This window comes from Callionymus lyra, chromosome 2 (genome assembly GCF_982586985.1).
Source record: "Callionymus lyra chromosome 2, fCalLyr1.hap1.1, whole genome shotgun sequence".
Classification (NCBI taxonomy): Eukaryota; Metazoa; Chordata; class Actinopteri; order Syngnathiformes; family Callionymidae; genus Callionymus; species Callionymus lyra.
The window spans coordinates 24,802,117-24,821,547 of NC_141819.1; the positions used below are offsets into that span (position 1 = coordinate 24,802,117).

At 37.8% G+C, this 19,431-nt stretch overlaps 1 protein-coding gene across 1 annotated transcript; it reads right to left on the minus strand.

Annotated features, from left to right (window-relative positions):
• Positions 1-1,769: 1,769 nt before the first annotated feature.
• Positions 1,770-19,040, minus strand: chatb (choline O-acetyltransferase b). The gene is made up of 15 exons (XM_087784269.1): positions 18,749-19,040; positions 18,367-18,446; positions 16,898-17,089; positions 15,965-16,083; positions 14,401-14,454; positions 11,268-11,436; positions 9,759-9,936; positions 9,521-9,690; positions 9,354-9,454; positions 8,020-8,148; positions 7,832-7,954; positions 7,632-7,773; positions 7,466-7,528; positions 5,850-5,987; positions 1,770-4,087 (listed from the first exon to the last, which is right to left on the minus strand). The coding sequence occupies exons 2-15, from the start codon at positions 18,409-18,411 to the stop codon at positions 3,821-3,823; spliced, it is 1,890 nt and encodes a 629-aa protein (XP_087640395.1). The 5' UTR covers positions 18,412-18,446; positions 18,749-19,040; the 3' UTR covers positions 1,770-3,820.
• Between the last annotated feature and the right edge of the window lie 391 nt (positions 19,041-19,431).

The window sequence follows — 19,431 nt, forward strand, 5'->3', positions numbered from 1 at the left end:
GTAGCGTTGAATTGTCAAAAATGACACATTTATGATGCTATAAATCAATTATTCCAAGTACGATTGATGACTTTCATAGATTTCCTCTAGGAGATACACACTTCTATCTCACAAAATGATTATGTAGAATGTTTGAGACATGTATAATTAAATCATGATATAGTTTAGTCATATGGCATTGTCAAAGATTACATATTTAATGATGCTATAGCTCAGTCCGGGGACCGGTACCGTTCCGAGAGGCTGTGACTCTTGACACGTCAAGACACTCGTTTCAGTCAAGTTTACTCCCAAAATAAACCTGTAAACTAGTGGAAAAAAAGATTTTATATGAAGGTCGGGCCTTGAATATAATGCCCACATTAAACTGGTCCGCGGTAAGGGACCCCTGATATGGCTGCCATTGAGGATAGAACATCATTATTAAGGTATAAATTGACATTAATGTCACTCAAATCTTGCTCTTTTATTTCTAAAACTTGGCAGCCCTCACAAGCTGGTCACTCACTGTTCTCTATATCTCAGGTGGGCGACGGACCAAGTGCTCTTCAAGAGTCTGGGTCAACTTGCTCTAAGCACCAATGTAGCATCACTTATGAACAAGTGACAGAATTCATTTTTTGTTTCATCTTAGCGGACTAGTAATAAATGCAACACACAACACACTCACTGGGTGAGTTTATTAGAAAAAATACCCTTTTAAAAATACACCTGCATGTCCAGCAGACTACACTCCTGCATGAGAGTGACCTTTATCAGTAAAGAATAACACATTCATCTCTTCATTAAAAAAAAAAAATACATCTGTGTTGGTTTCATAATAATAACAATGCATATTTTTCCGAACCAATACAAGGATAATATTTCACCCGAGGTTGTTTTTGGATGATGAAGAAAAAACAAACACGCTTCTTTAACGATGACAACTTTCTTTTATTTGAGGGATGGCTTCATCCATCATCACCACACGACAATTTTTATTACACTTTCCCGGCCGAAGACAAAAGTACTTTGAAACAAGCGATCAGATGAACATTTGTTAATACGTCCAGTGCAGGCGCCGACATGCAAGTGGACGACGACGACTGCAGATGAGGAGAGCATTTGTATCGTCTGCGACAGTCGGCGAGCGTCGTCGAGCTAAAAGATTAAACAGCAACAACAACAACAACAACGATACATTCTCGTCTCCGTCACTGGAACCCGACACACGACAACACTCACGTCGTGCATAAGCATCGCAGGTTTATATTAAGGCAACTTTTATTTCATTGCACACTTTTACAGCTTCTATTACATCCTCCGGGCTTCTGGCCTATAAAAATATTTTAAATATTCACTTATTAACATGCAATTACATTTTTCTTGAGAGGTTTAAAAAAATACACATAGAGTTGCAGAAGATCTTCTCACGTTGGTTCGACGCTAACACAACCACTGATAACACTGCACTCGAGCAGCATGCATGTTTGTTTTTTCAAGCTTGGACTCAGAACACACAAAAGCAACTCTTGCATCTCAACACAACTTCTACAGCGTTTTCTTTTAAAGCTTCCTGCTTAATGCAACACAGACATTTCCTTGGAATCTGAATCTACTGTTCAACATGCATGTGTTACCTTTAGCTTTTAGCTAAAACTACACGACAACTGTTGCTACACAGAGAGCGAACCAGGCACGAACATGACACCCAGGACCAGACCTGTGTTCCTACACATGGATCTACTCCACGTCTACGGACGACTCAAGTCTACACTGACCTAAAAACAAGACGCTGACCCCATGGGTTGTGACCTGAACGCACTTTAGGAATCGATAACATATCTTTGAAATATTTGCTGGTTTTATATTCTTGTGAGCAATGTTGCAATAGTGCTGATGATTTTTGGAATATTTCCGAACTTCTATGGTCCTGATACCAGTGTTGGATTATTATCTTTCTTGCACGTCTGTAAAAGAACACTGCTGATGCTTTAAATAAAAAGAAAACATGACTATGAAATGCTGGTTGTGTGTAACTGTTAAACACTTTACTCGATCCAACTATTAGAGGCTGGATCGGACCGTTACCCGATTTTATCGGGTAATAGTTTATCAATATTTTCATGTGAATATTTTAACACATTTGATTAACCAAGTTTGATAGATCAAAATTTTACAACAATTTTTCTAACCTCTGGATGATGATTTTACATTTGGATTTTTCTTGCAGTCATTACATTTCTTGAAGTTACCAGATCGAAAACACCGAATCAAATCGTCATTTTTCATTCGAAAGTTACGTATATAATCTTTGTTTTCTTCAATTTATTGTCGCCTGGTACAACTAGAACATACTAATTAAAAGAAGGATAAAAATGTTTTTAAAAATATAATGATGAGAAGAATAATAGATCATAAGGGGTCAGAACTGGTATCTAGACATTCTCCATGTTTTCTTGATAATAACATTTAACACAAATATCTATGACATTGTACTGACAAAAACAGTGATTTCTTTAAGCATTCCATGTTTTCTTTTCTGACTCTCACATGATACACACACAAGCTACTACTTGATCGATAACCATTGATTGAAGAATACAAGAATGCTTTCATCGTTTATACGTGACATATTTTTACCAACTCACACTGAAAAGGTTGCTGGTTCAACTCCCCAATGTTACTTTCAAACTAAAATATTTTCTCCTCCTTGTATCACATTAGCTTTACATTATACTGACTTATACTTTACTACAGCTTTGTATACACACAATAAACACAACTGGTCTGAGGAAAGTGGTCACATGACAGATCGCACAATAAAAAACTACACTATACTTCTAAGTACAAAAATAGATAGCTACTAAACATCGCATTACTATGTATTTATGAATACACACACAAATATAAATAATCTCTGCGCCCTGACTCAAATGTATTGCACTACAAAGCCACAGTAATAACACCTGGACTACTCTACTCACATCTGTACACATGAACACAGTGTGTCGCCTCAGTCGCCAACTGACTACCTCTTACACAATCACCGCAACAATGGCCGAAGTCACGGCAACATTCACACACAAATGTGCCACTGGAACCACACACACCGAAAACTGCAGAGTCCTGTCTTTGGCCACTTCTACGCGGACGACCTACGCATCTTTTCCAAGGCGTGCTTGATGTGTTGATTATGTTGTTTTTGGTGTGTTTTTTTTAATGCTCCACATCAGCCGGAGCGCCTCCTCCCTGGAGTCTGCAGCTTGGCAGGAGACGGTGTGTGTTGGTTGGAGTCTGTCGACTTCACGCTCTATTTCACTTTTTTAAGTCGGAGCTGAGATTTCAATAGACATTGTCCCAAATTTTTCACTACACACAGATGAAGTGTTTAGACGACGCATTGTTGATGAAACTTTCTTAATGTTTTCTCCATCTTGTTTTTTTTTTTTTTATCATGGTACGTATGGACTCTACGGTGAGACACTTGGACAACACAAGCACTATTGAACACACACACACACTCACACACTCACACACACACACACATCTGGTGATTGTAACTTGAGCAAACGTTTGTCTTCACAGATACTTGTGTGAGTTCAGCAGAATACATCAAATCTACCACCTGTGATCGTGGCTGAGAGCATGGCTTTAGTTTCCCGAGAGCAGCAGACCAGATCCAAGTCTACAGTCAAGCAGCATTTTCATCGACACGAGACTCTGACGTCCACATTTCTACACTGATAAGGTTATTTAAGGCTTTAAAGTGATGGTTAAAGGAGGCGTATTGCACAGACCGATGGAGGTTTATATATATATATATATATTTTCATCTTCTTTACTTCCCTGGCCTCGGGGGTCGACTCGGTCCGACGCTGCTGTGGGTCACTTTAGGAGAGACGGGACTGAAGCCGCTGCACAGATCCCTGATCTCCAGCAACGCCTCGTTCAGGGCCTTGACGAAGACGGTGGAGCTGGTCTGAGTGTTCTCCCAAAAGCTGGACACGCAGAAGAGCACGTGGTCCGACTGTGGGTTGTAACAGGCGCCGTAGCCGTTTGGCACCACCGGACCGTAGCAGCAGAACATTTCCACGCTTGTCGGGACCTGGAGAGAAAAGAGCAGTGGTCGAGATGGATGAGACTAATGTGGCCTCTTGGAATGACAGAATAAAATCAATGAATCTAGAATGAGAAGAACCGGTGACAAATTATCTAAAGACACTTTGATAGCAAATATATTGCAAGAAGAACTGTCATATTAAACTAAATATTAATATATAAATATAATTTCCAGCAAAAATAAAAAGATGATATCATGTTGAAAACATTCTCCCAGTTGCAACTGAATTTAACTGAAGTTCTTACTTAATTGGTTTTAAAGAATTAAAATGCTGCTTATTTGATCTGCACATGTTCCCCTCCCCCCCCTTTTTTTTGTTCCTATGTGGTCCTATTTTTTGTTCATTTATTCCCTCACTGTAAAATAATTTAAAAAAAAGTTTCATTCTAAAGACAACTGACTTCTATCAATAGAAAATGAATAGTAAATAAAATATAAACAATAAACAAAACGATTTAAATGCTGATTTTGAACAGAATTTTGTTTTCAACCAAAATGTGTTCATATTTTTTTTTCATACAAATGACTTTCAAAAAATTAAAATAAATAAAATGTGTTATTAAAATAAATATTTTTAAATTAAGCAACAGCTGATGAAATCTTTTTAATTGACATATTTTTATTTTTTAGTTTATTTACCTCATGTTGGAGTCAATTGGCTTGAAATAATAAGTTAACTCAACTTAAATTTTTCAAGTATCGATGATCATATAGTTTTCCGATTGAATAGTTGGTAGATACTGCTCTTGATATATAAAACAATAAAAAGCATATTTAAAAAAAATCTTGATTCAAGGATTTGTATTGTCATTAAATTTAATCTAGAATTTCAACCAAATTAAATGAGACTTTTCATTAAGGCATACTTCGTCTTAAGTTCTGTCAGTATTATTTGGGGGATAAGCGTTGTCAGGTAAGATCAGGTGACTAGTTGAAAACACATGTCTGTAATTTAAATACAGATTTTCTTTAGGAAACTGAAACTAAAGATTACTCTGGTTAGAAATACCAGAAGTCGGAACCATGGTACCAACATTACGACTCCGTGTATTCGGCTGAACCAACGATTGACCAGGAGGTTATTTCTATGGTTAAACTTTGTCTTTCATGAGACAAAAATCCCAACCGAACTAAAAGGGTTGTGACCGATGATGTACCAGGTCAAGCAGGGTTGATGTGGGAGCTCACTGACTCTTAAAAAGAGGTTGTGAAATGCACGATTACACGTGCACTGAAGAGAAGAGAGGGGGGATGAGGAGGGATGAGGGGGGGCAGATGAGGAAACCTTCGGCTCAGCGAGAGGAAAATATTTCAATCACAGCTGAACAACAAAGTTCCATATATTTAAAAAAACGGTTCCATAAAAACAAGACATTTCCTACGGGTCACATGTCTCGGTGAGGACATCACAGACATCCGTGAGACAAGAGCACAAAAGTTTTTTTTACACAGATTTTAAACATGAATCATAATCTTTATTTGACTTTGGTTGTTTCCTTCGGTCTTAGCCGAGAGTCTGCGGCTCAGTCGGTGTTTGTGGACCAACTGTTCGAAGATGTCAGCAGCCATTTTGTCTCGTGTTGACGAGTGTTTGTGTTTTACGGAGGAGCTGCTGCCACAGATGGTGTTGTTGCATTAACGCTGTTGATGCTCATTAAACAGAACAAACGTCTGATTCACGAGGTTTAATCAAATGAAATATTCCACTCAACATTCATCTGACGTGAGATTTGTCTCGAGGAGTTACCTGACTGGTGGAGAGCACGAACTGGTTACTGGCCAGAAACGTTTCATCGCTGAATATCTCTGGTTTCTCCAGTTTGAGCTCGGCTGCCGTCCTCAGTAGACCCAGCAGATGATTGTCGATCGCCATCCCAGTGATCGCCTGAAGATCACAGTCATCACACCAGTGTAGAGAAGAGTGAGTTTTAAGATATGAATCGACTTAAATTAAATTTTAATTTAAAGTGTCATATACTTTTTAAATAAGACAATATCACTAAAAAGCAAAACAGCGTATCAAAAATGAGTGATTCACTGCGTGACTGTGAGAAAAAACCTTCATTTTAGAAGGCAGAAACCTCAAGCAGAACCAGACTCAGTGTTGACGGCCTCCTGCTGCGACCGACAAGTTAAACGACAAAATATATTATAAATATATAATCACATTTTATTAAGATTTCTCCATTTCTAGCTAATTTTATATATAAGGTAAGGTAGGTAAGGTAAAACTTTATTGATCCCTCAGGAGGTCTTTGTTTTTTTTCCAATAGCCAGCAATTTTTCATAAACAATAAAAAAAATAATAATAATAATAATAATAATAAGAAGAACATAAAGAGAAAGAACAAGATGACACAATCTTAAGTCTAAAGATAAAGACAAAGAACATAGGTCAAAGAAAAACAACAAAGACTAACATAGAACAGAACATCATGATACTTTCACTCCACTCCTGCCCCCGAACTCAGAATTGTACAATTTATAGCACGAGGAATGAATGAGTCCTTGAGTCTATTTGTTTTGCACCTGGGTAGGAGCATTCGTGCACTCATTCTGCTTCTCTGCTCACTGATGACAGTGCTAAGAGGATGACTGTCATCATCCATGATGGACAGTAGTTTGTTCAATGATCTCCTCTCAGCAACTGTCACCAGTGAGTCCAGCTTCATTCCAACCACAGAACCAGCCCTCCTGATCAACCTGTCCAACCTGTTGACACTCCTCTTGGACACATTTCCACCCCAACACACCACAGCATAGAACAGGACACTGGCCACCACAGACTGGTAGAACATGCAGAGGAGCTTCTTGCAGATGTTAAATGATCGAAGCCTCCTCGGAAAGTACATTCTACACTGAACGTTCTTATATACATGGTCTGTATTGCAGGACCAGTCCAGTTTACTGTCCATCCACACGCCGAGGTACTTATAGTTGTCAACTATCTCCACCTCGTCGCCTCTGATGGACTGTGGCTTTGTCCTGGACCTCCCGAAGCCCAAGACCAGCTCCTTGGTCTTATAATATAATATATTATTACATATATATTGTTTTACTTTAAAATATTTTTTTTATATAAATTGTCTTGAAATACTGTCATCAAATACGTGTATTATCATCTGTCAAAATCTGTACTTCAAAAAAGGATTCTAACAAGTCATGTTACGATGATTAAATCCTATTGTTTTTTTGAAACAATGGTTATCAACCCAGTAGTAACTCCTGTATGTATCATGTGACTCAGAAACAGTCAGAAAAGAAAAGAACAGTTGTCATCAGTACAATGTCATAGATATTGATGTAAGAACTTCATGTTATCATTATCGTGGAAAAAAATCACTTTCTCTGAACATTACTCACAGCAATTGTGTAGTTCGTCTGCGCGTTAATCGCTTCTCTCAGTCGTTTCATTTTCTCTATGTTCTGTAAAAAAAAGAGTTGAATATTTGTTGGATGGTGCCAGCATCTCTGGAGCCTGCACCTGCTCGCATCAGTGCCTCAGGTTTAATTGAGAGAAACGACTCACGGCGAGCGGCGAACGCTGCTCTGTCATGGCCTGGACAAAAGCCAGAGCCTCCGCCGTGGCCGAGCGAATGTTGTCCACGCGTCCGTCGTGGAAGCGACGTATGGACGCACTCTCGTACGTGGACACCAGTCGCCTGTTGCACCTGAGAGCAGCTAGAGTTAGAAGGTCTGCGGGGTCTGGCCTGAGGTGCTGGACGTCACTTGTAGAAGGCGAGCTGCAGAGCCACTTGCACGAAGGCGTCTGGACTCATCTTCTGTTTCTTGATGAAATCTTTCCCGTATTCTTTGAACTTGAAGACGTCCATGTCCAGATTGTTGACCAGCCTGGAGGATGTTTCATGAACAACTGAACACTGAAATATATATATCATCACATGTGTGTCGCTCACCTCTGCAGTCGTTCTGCTGAAGCTGTGAGTCGTCCCTGAATGTTGCCGTCGTATTTCCACATCAACCGTCTTGGTGGAGGAAGTTCTTTGTTGCTGCTGCTCCTCGCTGTTTTTGAAGGAGTTCCATTTCTGTTTGCAAACATAAGTTTGTTGTTGACCTCAGTCTCGTGATAATCTACCTAATGGCTCTACCTTTCTATTAATTTTTGATGGCTTTGGTTGTTTCTGTCTTTCCTGATAGTATTTTCTTTCTTTTTGTGATAGTTATTTTGTGCTTTTAATTTTTTTCTTTTTTTGTCATGGTTATCTTTTTGTAATAGTTATCTTTTTCTGTTTTTTCATAGTTATTTTTCTTTTTTGTGCAAGTTTTTACGAATATTTTTTCATGTTTGTTTTCTTTGCGCTGCATGGTTACTTTTAGTTTTTTTGTGCTTTTAATCTTTTTTTGTGATATATATATATATTTTTTTGTGATATATTTTTCTTCTTCTCTGTGAGTTAGTTATCTTTTTCTGTTTTGTGATAGCTATCTTTTTTCTGTTTTGTGATAGTAATTCTTTTTTGTAATAGTTATCTTTTTCTTTTTTGTGATGGTTATCTTTTTCTGTTTTGTGATGGTTATCTATTTCTGTTTTGTGATAGTAATCTTTTTCTTTTTTGTGATAGTAATCCTTTTTTGTGATAGTTATTTCTTTCTTTTTTTGTAATAGTTATTTTTCTTTTTTGTGATACTTATTTTGCTGTTTTTTTGTGCAGGTTTTAAAGAAAGATTTTCATGGTAATTGTTGTTTAGTTTTTTGTGCTAGTAATCTTTTGATCGGTATTGTTTATCTTTTTCTTGATGGTAATTTTTATTGTTCTAGCCGTTTTTCATGCTGATGCATTTTACGGTTTTCCTGATAATTAACTCACTGCTTTTGTGCTAATTTTTTAATTGTTTTTCTTGCTACTTATTTTCTGCTTTTCGTACATTTTTTTTGTATTTCGTGCTATTTATTCTTTCTGTTTTTCACGCTAATTATTTTTCTGGTTTTCATGGTAATATTTTCTGTTTTCTTTGTGCTAATTCTTGATTTTGTTTTTAATGATACATTTTTCCTCAATTTATTTCGCTATTTCTTTCATCCACTTTTTTCATTTTTATTCGTGCTAGTTAGTTTTTCTTTTTTTTCGTATTCATTTACTTTCTCAAGTTTCTCAAGCCAAATATTTTTCTGTTTATGTGTTATTTCTTTTTCCTTCTTTCACTCAAGCTAGTTATTTTCATCAAAAATGTAAAATAATATCATATAAGTGAGATCAATGTAGTCTAAATGATACTTTTGCTTCCTTACATGTGTTTGACCAGATATTCCGAGCACTGGACCAGAACCACGCCCTCGAATGCAGAATGCTCACAGACGACCCCACACACACCGTCCAGTCCTACGACAAACTAGGAGACGAGGATCAGCCCAAAGCTCCTGAGCAGGTGCGTCTTCTCACCTGAGCGGCTCCTCACCTGCATGGACTTGTCGTACCAGCGGTTGCCTCCGTTCTTCTCGGCACCTCCTCCGTGCAGCATCAGCAGAGCTCTGTTGGTGTCGCTGGGCTGCAGACCGCTGGGCTCGTCCAGACACAACAAACACAGACAGCTCTCTATCAGCGCCAGAGACGTCCTGTTGGTCTGATCTGAAGGTAGAGTCGACATCATTCTTCTGCTGTCGAATAAGTAAGAGATGCTAGTTCCAGGTCCGGACCTTTGACCAGGACCTCTCTGGCCTGAGCCCACTCTGTTCTTCCGTCCGACGTCAGGATTCCCACTGGAGGCGATTTCTCTTCCTTGTTTTCTGCCATCGACATGATTCTCTCCAGCTGGGCCAGAATCTCGGTCTCACTCAGTGGTTTGTTGCTCTGGATCACATCCACCGCGAAGAACTGTGAGACACACGACGACATCTTGACATGTTTGCTTGATTTAGATCAATAATGTTGTGTAATGATTGAATACATACATGGAGGAACAAAGAGTCGGATGGACTCACATATAGAACGGATGGAGAAGAAATAACAAAAGAAGAGAAGTATGGATGGATGGATGGATGGATGGATGGATGGATGGATGGATGGATGGATGGATGGATGGATGGATGGATGGATGGATGGATGGATGGATGGATGGATGGATGGATGGATGGATGGATGGATGGATGGATGGATGGATGGATGGATGGATGGATGGATGGATGGATGGACGGACGGACGGATGGTAGGATGGATGGATGGATGGATGGATGGATGGACGGACGGACGGATGGATGGATGGACGGATGGATGGATGGACGGATGGATGGATGGATGGATGGATGGATGGATGGATGGATGGATGGATGGATGGATGGATGGATGGATGGATGGATGGATGGATGGATGGATGGATGGATGGATGGATGGATGGATGGATGGACGGATGGACGGATGGACGGACTGCCTGGTGTATGTATGGATGGATGGATGAATGGATAGATGGATGGACTTCCTGGTGGATGGATAGACAGTGGATGGAAAGATGTATGAACGTAAAGATTGATGGATGGATGAATATATAGATGGAAGGAAAATGAATGGATGGATGGATGGATGGATGGATGGATGGATGGATGGATGGATGGATGGATGGATGGATGGATGGATGGATGGATGGATGGATGGATGGATGGATGGATGGATGGATGGATGGATGGATGGATGGATGGATGGATGGACGGACGGACGGACTGCCTGGTGTATGTATGAATGGATGGATGGATGGATGGATGGATGGATGGATGGATGGATGGATGGATGAAAAATGAATGGACGGATGGATGGATGGATGGATGGATGGATGGATGGATGGATGGATGGATGGATGGATGGATGGATGGATGGATGGATGGACGGATGGACGGACGGACGGATGGACGGATGGATGAATGGACAGATGACCTAGAAAAGCATTAAACACATTAGATACTTTGTTCACATCATGTTCTCATGCTATTCAACAGGCTTTTAAGAAAGAAATAGATAAAAGTATTTTAGTTAAAAACTGAACAGATGTTTGTGCTTTAATGAGAAAAACTAAATGTGTCTCTTGGTGAAAGATATTATTTTGAACTTGTTTGTCTTTATGAGCCCGAGACGGTAAAATGTCTAAGTGAAGACAATATCGTCATGAAACCATGTTGTTTAATCCCGTGTTAATGACCTCTGACGTAAGCGCTGACCTGACTCTTGCGTGCCACGATGATGTGCTCCGACGTCTGCATCTGGACCTTCAGCACGTCGCTCTTCAGACCCGGGTATCGGTACGAGGTGAAGAGACGCTTGTACTGCTCCATGCACAGCGGCGTCCCGGCCAGCTGGCCCCTGGCGAACTCCACCGGGAGCTCTCGCCTGGAAGTCACGGGTTTCAGGAAAAAACATTTTTATATATCAATAGAAACTTCTCCAACATTCAATTCTATCGTAAAATCGGGAAGAAAAAAAGTAAAAATTCTGACTCTATTAGTGTCTAATTTTGAACTCTGCCTCTAGCGTAAGAATGAGGTACTACACCCTGCAAGGGCCACATTAAATTCTCTGAATGTTGTAAGGGGCCGTCAAGCAAAAAGAAAGAAGAAGAAATGCCTAAAAAAATAGGACATGCGTCATTACCCCATGATATTTATTAAGGTAAATAAGCTGCAATTTTATTCTTCTATAGATGAGTTTTTTTTCAAAACATTTCTTCAATTAACTTGATGGTACTGAATGTTTTGAGGGATTAATATAAACACAACAATAAATTACACACAACAAGGAGGAAAGTGTTATGTGAAAAATGTAAATGAATAATAAATACAAAATACATTTGTTAATGCATTAGAACCATTTATACATGATCATACTTTTACCTTTTACGAGGGACAGATAAATACAGATAAAGGGTCGCATGTGGCCCCCGTTCCGCACTTTGCCCAGGCCTGCTATAGTTTGTAAATGTTATCATCGCTAAATATGACATAAACATGTTTTTTTTTTTAGATGATCAGACAATATAAATCCAATCATAGGTACTTATTTAAACTATATGTCTATCTTTAGCTTTACTTTTCGATGAAACAACATTTGTTAATATCGTTTTTAATCTTTTTAATGTCAATATAACTGAACGTTGTATAAAAATCATGTCAAGGCAAAACATTACACTTGGTCAAATGAAGTTTGAATAAAAAATAAATATTATTTTTTACAATCAGGTAATCTTTTCACATATAGTGAACGTTTTAGCCGCTTCCTGAAACATTACACAACTTCACAAATGTGTCTTTAATGCTGGGATCTTGTGTCCAATATCTTTGTGTGTAGGTTTATGAAACTCTTGTGTGTTTTGTTTGAATTTCTTCTTTTAAGGGGCAATAGTGAGGGGCTGTCAAGCCAGAATACAGACTAAAAAGGGGTGAAATGCCCCTAAAAAAGACTAAAACTGCTGAAAGAACCTTGGGAGAAAATTCAAATAACAAGGAATGCTATAGATGATTTATTAACTAAATATGGGAAAAAACTTCTTAAATTAAAAAAATTTTAAAGGACAAAAAAAGCTTTTATTTTAATTAAAACATCAACAACATAACACAATGGTTGTAGATAATATTTATACAAACAAAGAGGAAATATTAAACAATGACCTTCAAGAGTTCACATTAGAAATAGATCATCTAAACACACATGGTTTTCTTGCTCCTTCATTTCTACACCATCAGATTTACACATAAAACAAAAGTAAAGGTGTTCATGTGCACGTTGTCCAGGTCTGCCTCACATGTTTGGATTGTTCAGTGGTTTCAACAGATGTTTGTGTTACTCTGCGTGCATAGTCGTGTGTCTCATGTGTTCTGTTGTGCGTGTGAGCGCTCCAGTGTGTCACGTTTGTGTTCTGGATCCTGGCTATGTTTGTGCCATGTGTGTTTTTCCCTCTTGGGGTTTGCTCGTGGAGTGTTTGGACACAAATGTGGGTCTTTGCTTGAGTGTTCACTGGTTGTTTTAGTTGTAGGAGATTTTTCTGACCGCTCATTTGCGTCTCTGTGTGCGTTTGTGTTGAGGAAAACGTAAAATACAAAATGTTTCTTCATCTGTTTCGGTCTCTGTGGATTGATTTGTCCACTGGGAGAGTGTGTGTCTACGTTTGTGGGTTTTTAGATTTGTCTTACAAGTCATAATACAGAATGAAAATGTTAACACGGACAACAACAACAACACAGTCAAAAACACAAGTGAGTAAAAGAAACATCAACAATGTCAATGAAGACACAGAATAAAAAAGAAGGAGAAATATTAGGAATATTCTTTCGGCGGCTTCTGTATACTCTATACTAAATGTACTACAATAGAAAATTGTGTATGATTCATTTAATGCAGGGGTCTCAAACTCAACTGACCGGGGGTCACCAGAGGTCACTTCTAGGTCGCAGACGTGGGTATCTTGCAGCCGTTATTTTATGATGTCTTTCAAAAATCTAATTTATATTGTGTAAAGATTATTGGATTTTTGAGTGTTTTACTGTGAATTTTACCATTTCATTCAATGGTATCTGTAATTTTGATTTAGAAATCTGTTCCATCTAAACTATATCATCAAAGCTAAGTAATGATAACATTTAATGTAACTATCTTTATTCAACAAAATGGAGTTCCTTGCTCTGCCTGCACTTATGACCCGCTCTAGTAGAAGAACTCACATTTCTCCGATCCTTAAAACTCTTCACTGGCTTCCAGTTTCTTTCAGGATCAACTTTAAAATTCTGGTTCTTACTTTCAAAGCTATTCATGGTCAGGCTCCTCCTTACATCACTGATCTGATCCAGCCTTACACCCCAGCTCGGGCTCTGAGGTCTGTGGATCAGAATCTACTGATGGTTCATGAACACGGTTCAGGACCAGAAGAGAGAAATCCTTCCAGGCTGTTGCTCTATGTTAGTTTGATCTTTAAAAGTTTTAACTCTGTATTGTTTTGATTGTTCAAGCACTTTGTGATCCTGGTCTAGAAAGGTGCTTTACAAATAATAATGGCTTACTTTCTTGCTTATAAAAACGTAGACAATAAATAAGGGGCAGCAGAATCTCATGCCACAGGCTGAAATATTTCAGACCCCCAATTTAAAGTAATTGATGATGTCAGATTAAAATAAATCAACAAGTGAATGCTCTTTGTGTTTTCATGCTGTGTATATTTGGCGGACACCAAAGAAATTTGCTTGAATTAATGTTCATTAACGGAGGTCATATATCCCGACAACCTCAGAGAAGTCATATTGCAAACGAGTCACTTCATGATCACATCATGAATGTTTAATAAACCATAGAAAATGCAACACTTACGCCTTAATAAGAGCTTTGTACTGTAATACTCCTGTGACAAGACGAGCAGCGTATCTGAAAGGTAATTAAAAAAACAACGTTAGACCTTCAAACACGGACGATGGTGTCATTAGAAGCTTGTCTTGTATTCATCCCTCAAAGAGTAATCACATGAGTTCAGAGCTGCTCTGTAAGGACCAGTGTGGGCTGAGATGAGCAGCTCTTGTCAGCTCTCGTGTTGGCCGTCATTTGTCTTGCTCTTATTACATCTACAGCCGGATCGATAGGAAGAAGGCGGCCCCTGAACGAGGCCCGGCTAGCCGTCTCTGCGGAGAGTTTGGACCTGTCACTTGCGATCTAATAAGCCGGGGAGTCGGTAGATTAGCAGCTGCTTTTGCTGATCTGGAAAGTTTGGGTCGGGGTTGTAAGAGCTGACAACGCTAATGAAGAGTTAGAGACTGGTGTAATGTGCGCCACCGCACAGCTCATTTAATATTGGGACAAGATTTATTAGAGAGATGATGCTGCGTCGTTCTGGTCGTCATCTCAGTCCACAGCAGCACGATGTGATACAACCATAAAGCAAGGGCAATTAGATGAACTCAGGGGCCACATTATACATATATATAATATAATATAATATAATATTAACCTAAATATGCCAATAAAATGTTATGTTTTGTGTATTAGAATTTCGTAAACGTATATATAATTATATTCTCAATTGTTAAATTACAAAGAAATAAAAAGGAAATGGTCCAAAGAGGCAAAATATGATTAGAAAAAAGAAAAAAAAAAAAGAAAAAGATATATCAACACTAAATATAGCCTAAGTGTTTATTTTTTAAATAAACTTAGGATCTCAATATTTACCCAGATATATTTGAGGAACAAGAAATATTCTCAAAGAGGACAACGAAATTAACTAAAAGTTATTTAGACTTAATATAATAATAAATCCAAATTGAAATGATTATTTTTCAGAGACATTTTCTACATGTTTTACTCTGACACATTAATACAGTCATAAAGTCATAAAGTGTGATATTTATTGCCTTATAAATAATACAAGTCTTTATTTATTTACTCATCAATATTATGTGGATAATTGTCTAAAACTGTAGGAGTTTTAAAGAGGAATATTTTTGCATTTTCTAAATCACAACTATATAAGGCTTATCCTTCAGATGTTTCAATTTATGATAGGACAGTTAGGACAATTCAAGAAAGACTTATTAAACTAATCTTACAAAAATAAAAAAAACACTTTGTATTCAGAAGTAGTAGTTGTACAATTTTGATGTGGATCAGAGCCATCAAAATGTTGAATGGTTAAATTTAAAATGTTGAAAATCTTAATAGTCTAATTGAAAAGTTGTTTTTAATGCATTGCATTTAAAAACAAATTCAACATTTAAAAATAGAAATGATTGAATGCAATTATAAACATTCTGATGGCACTGATCTACTTCCATTATCTCAATCCAAGATTACATCTTGAGCTAAGAAGAAGATCATTTGATTTCCTGGCAGGAAGTTTATCTGTGGATGAATCTCCTCAATGGAGGTTAAAGTGACAACGTACCTCAGAGCATCTCTCTGATCTGGAAACGTCTGCTTGGGGAAAACCATGACTGGGTTGGAGTTGACCGGCAGAGCCAGGCGGATGTTCAGATACATGTCCTCCAGCCAGTAGTCGTACACCTGAAGGATCACAGGTGTAATTTAGACTGTAACAGCTTCCACAGACACGTGGGCAGCAGAAAACCCTGACAACAGAGGCGAGGAGTGGGTGTGAGACTCCGAGAGAGTGGGAGTGTGATGGATTTTAGCTGGATGAGATGTGGACTCACCCATCACGCACAGTCACGGAGAGACAGTTATTGATCGTCATTGCAGTTTCACTTCCCTCCTTAACTGTATAAATAGGAGATCTATCAAATTAAAGCCTAAAATATTTGTAATTGTACCTATTAAGACTAGGCTAGAACTGCCATGTCTTTGTACCCACGAAATGGTTTTGGACGGATATTTATGTTTGTCCAAACTTTTTCGTTAGAATAAAACATTAGAAAACTCTTCTAACCCTAGACGGATTCCTTTGTTTCTTCAACATAAAAGGAAGAAGATCCAACATGGGTTAAATGTTATGTGATATTACTCCTATCAACAGCAATGAAATATTTTTTTTATGTATAATATTAGTAGATAATGAAGTAAATTGTGTTGATAATGAAATATTATGATTTTTAATTGCATTTTTAATGAAAGATTTATGGTTTTCTATAAAAATGATTTAATGATATATATTTAAATAGTTAAATGAATTGCCTTTAATAAAAATATCTGATTTTCTCTCAATTTAATTTTGTACAATCACTTATTATTTTTATATTTATTTGATGACAGGCTCATTTCAATATTCAGTTGAGCAGCATGAAAAATGGCTTTATTTTAAAACAAAATAGATTTTCCTGTTTGTGTCGACAGTGTAGTCAAATATGTGTTGACTGTTCACCCAGTTTGTCGTCTTGTCGTGCCTCTGGAGAAGCTTCTTCTGGAGAACCTCTCCTGTCCCTCCTGGAGCTCCGAACTTCTCCACGATGGCCTTGGTCTTCTTGAACTGCTCCTCCTTCACCAGATGCTGGACACACTTCAAGTACGTGTCCAGTGTCTGCTTGAGCGGCGGCACTGGTACCTTCGGCAACTCCTGAAAGATTCAACATAAACAAGCGTAATTGAAAGGGCAGTAGCTTTCTATGACTATAATCCACCGTCTCTGATCTTTCCTTGATGCTTTTATTATAAGATCTAAAGTTAATAATTCATCTTAAACGCTCCGAGGCTGCTTACAGAATATTTTAGTCTCGTGGGACTATATAACACTTGTTTTCTAAGGAAGGGTAAAACACACTGATTATCTTTTCTGTCTGATGTTGGAGCATTAGCATATTTTTCTAGTGGGTAATTCATGATCTTGACCGGTTCAGTTGTGATGCGATACAACGGATCATTACTCAGTTCAAACGGATCAAATCTTCTGCCTCAAACTGTTAACACAGTGTTTTGAAAATGTTATTATTTAAATGCCATAAATGTGTCTTTTAAGGATTTGCTGATCTATATATAAGAACTATGAAACAGTGGACATGGTAACCCTTTAATTATAACTTATATAATATATGACTAATAATTGTTTAAACAATCACCACAGTTATCTTGACATTTCCTTTGATCAATATAAATTTTGTTACTACAATTTTTGTTTTTTTACTTTAATGATTCATAGTTTACATTTCTGCTATTTAGGATTAATTGTAAACATTAATGATTTAGCTAGCTGATTCCCAGCAGTTGACTTGTTCTAATATTGATGTTACGAAATGTCTCAGTAGTTGATAACATAATATATATATAATATATTAATTTGATTCTCTAGTTATCTAGTTGTGCGACCAATGAAATACTTATTGTTATTATTATTATTATTATTATTTGTATAGGGATTTGCGTTGTTATTACTACTTTACTTAGCTTGTGGCTAGCAGGCTAAGCTAACACATCAATCAAACCTGGAAATCATGTTGTACACTATGTTGTATAGAAAAGTTAATATTCATCGTATTGTAATAGTCACAATTTTTATTAATTTAATTCCAAACTAAACTAGTGACTTAATGACTTTTTTAGCTGACTTCCAGCTAAATTAATATAAATTTAGTTTATAAATAAATAATAACTTCATGTTAAATTGAAATACCTAATAATACATTTCATTTTGAAATAATTGAGAAACAATACAGGTAAAGGTATCATAGCGCAAGTTCATTTACGCGCAGTCGCAGTTAGCCATCGGTGAACTTTCATTCAGCACCAAGGACAGCGATGTCACGACGCTAATATGAAATACAGTAAAAATATTCTTACATTTCGCCACTTTTATTCCTTACAAAGCGAAACAAAAAACAAACAAATGAACAATCATACTTGGCTGCCGTGGTCCCTCGACGCCCCTCTCTCCAAAATAGGCATCTTTGCGCACTAGTGTGGTGAAAGCGCAGAGTTCCCTTGGATTTCGAAGAAACAGAACAACATAATCAGACTAAATGATAATTCATCTTGTGAAACATACACTTTGAACACATTCATGCGCAATTAGAAGTTTATCTGTACAGTCTAGTGTCCTTGAACGCATCATCCGTGCGCGTCTTGCGCGTAATATTAAGCTTCAGTTAAACAGTTCTGTTGTCTCAATGATGGAATCAACTTTTTTAAGTTTATTTTCTCATAATGGATTTTTTATTTAGTAATACTCGTGATTGAAAACACTCTTAAAAGTATCTCAAATATGAAGAAAAAGTGGTCCTACCTGATTTGATGCGAGGTCAGAGGAGGATCACGTCCTCCCTGTCAGGTCCCATGTAGACTCCCGTGACTCGCCACGCTGATCCTCGGTCCCCACGTCTCGCCATCCGGGCTCAGACTCCACGTTCAAGCAAGTAAAAAAAAAAAAAAGATGCTGAAGGTGTTTGCGTCTACCTTCCCCCTCGGGCCAAGAAACTCCTCCCATCGAAATCTATTCGTGGACCATATTATCTGACAGCTGCCCTCCACCCCCTCCTCTGTACCACATTATTAAATTAACGCATAAATAGAGTGAGGGTCGGTTTGTCTCTCACTGGTGCGCGCGTCCTCCCGGTGCATCCACTGCTCTTTTAAGTGCATTAAAACTTTGAATTCAGGAGGAGGGAGGGGGATTCATATCGGTTTGATCCACGACAAAAACCCCGTCATCTCACGCAACTATTCTCTTTGCCGAAATAAGAACCCCAAAAACAAGGTGGTCACACGTTTACAAACAGATTTATTAAAACGACATTTAACAAATAAATACATTTCTTCATCATCTCAGATTCGACAAAAATGCTTCACACGCACAGACATACACACACTTTGTAGTTTCTTTTGCGCATTCTGTGTATACACATATGTACAAAAAACACACTTATCATATATTTAAATTCGAATAACAAAGCAGGCCTGCTTCCAAAA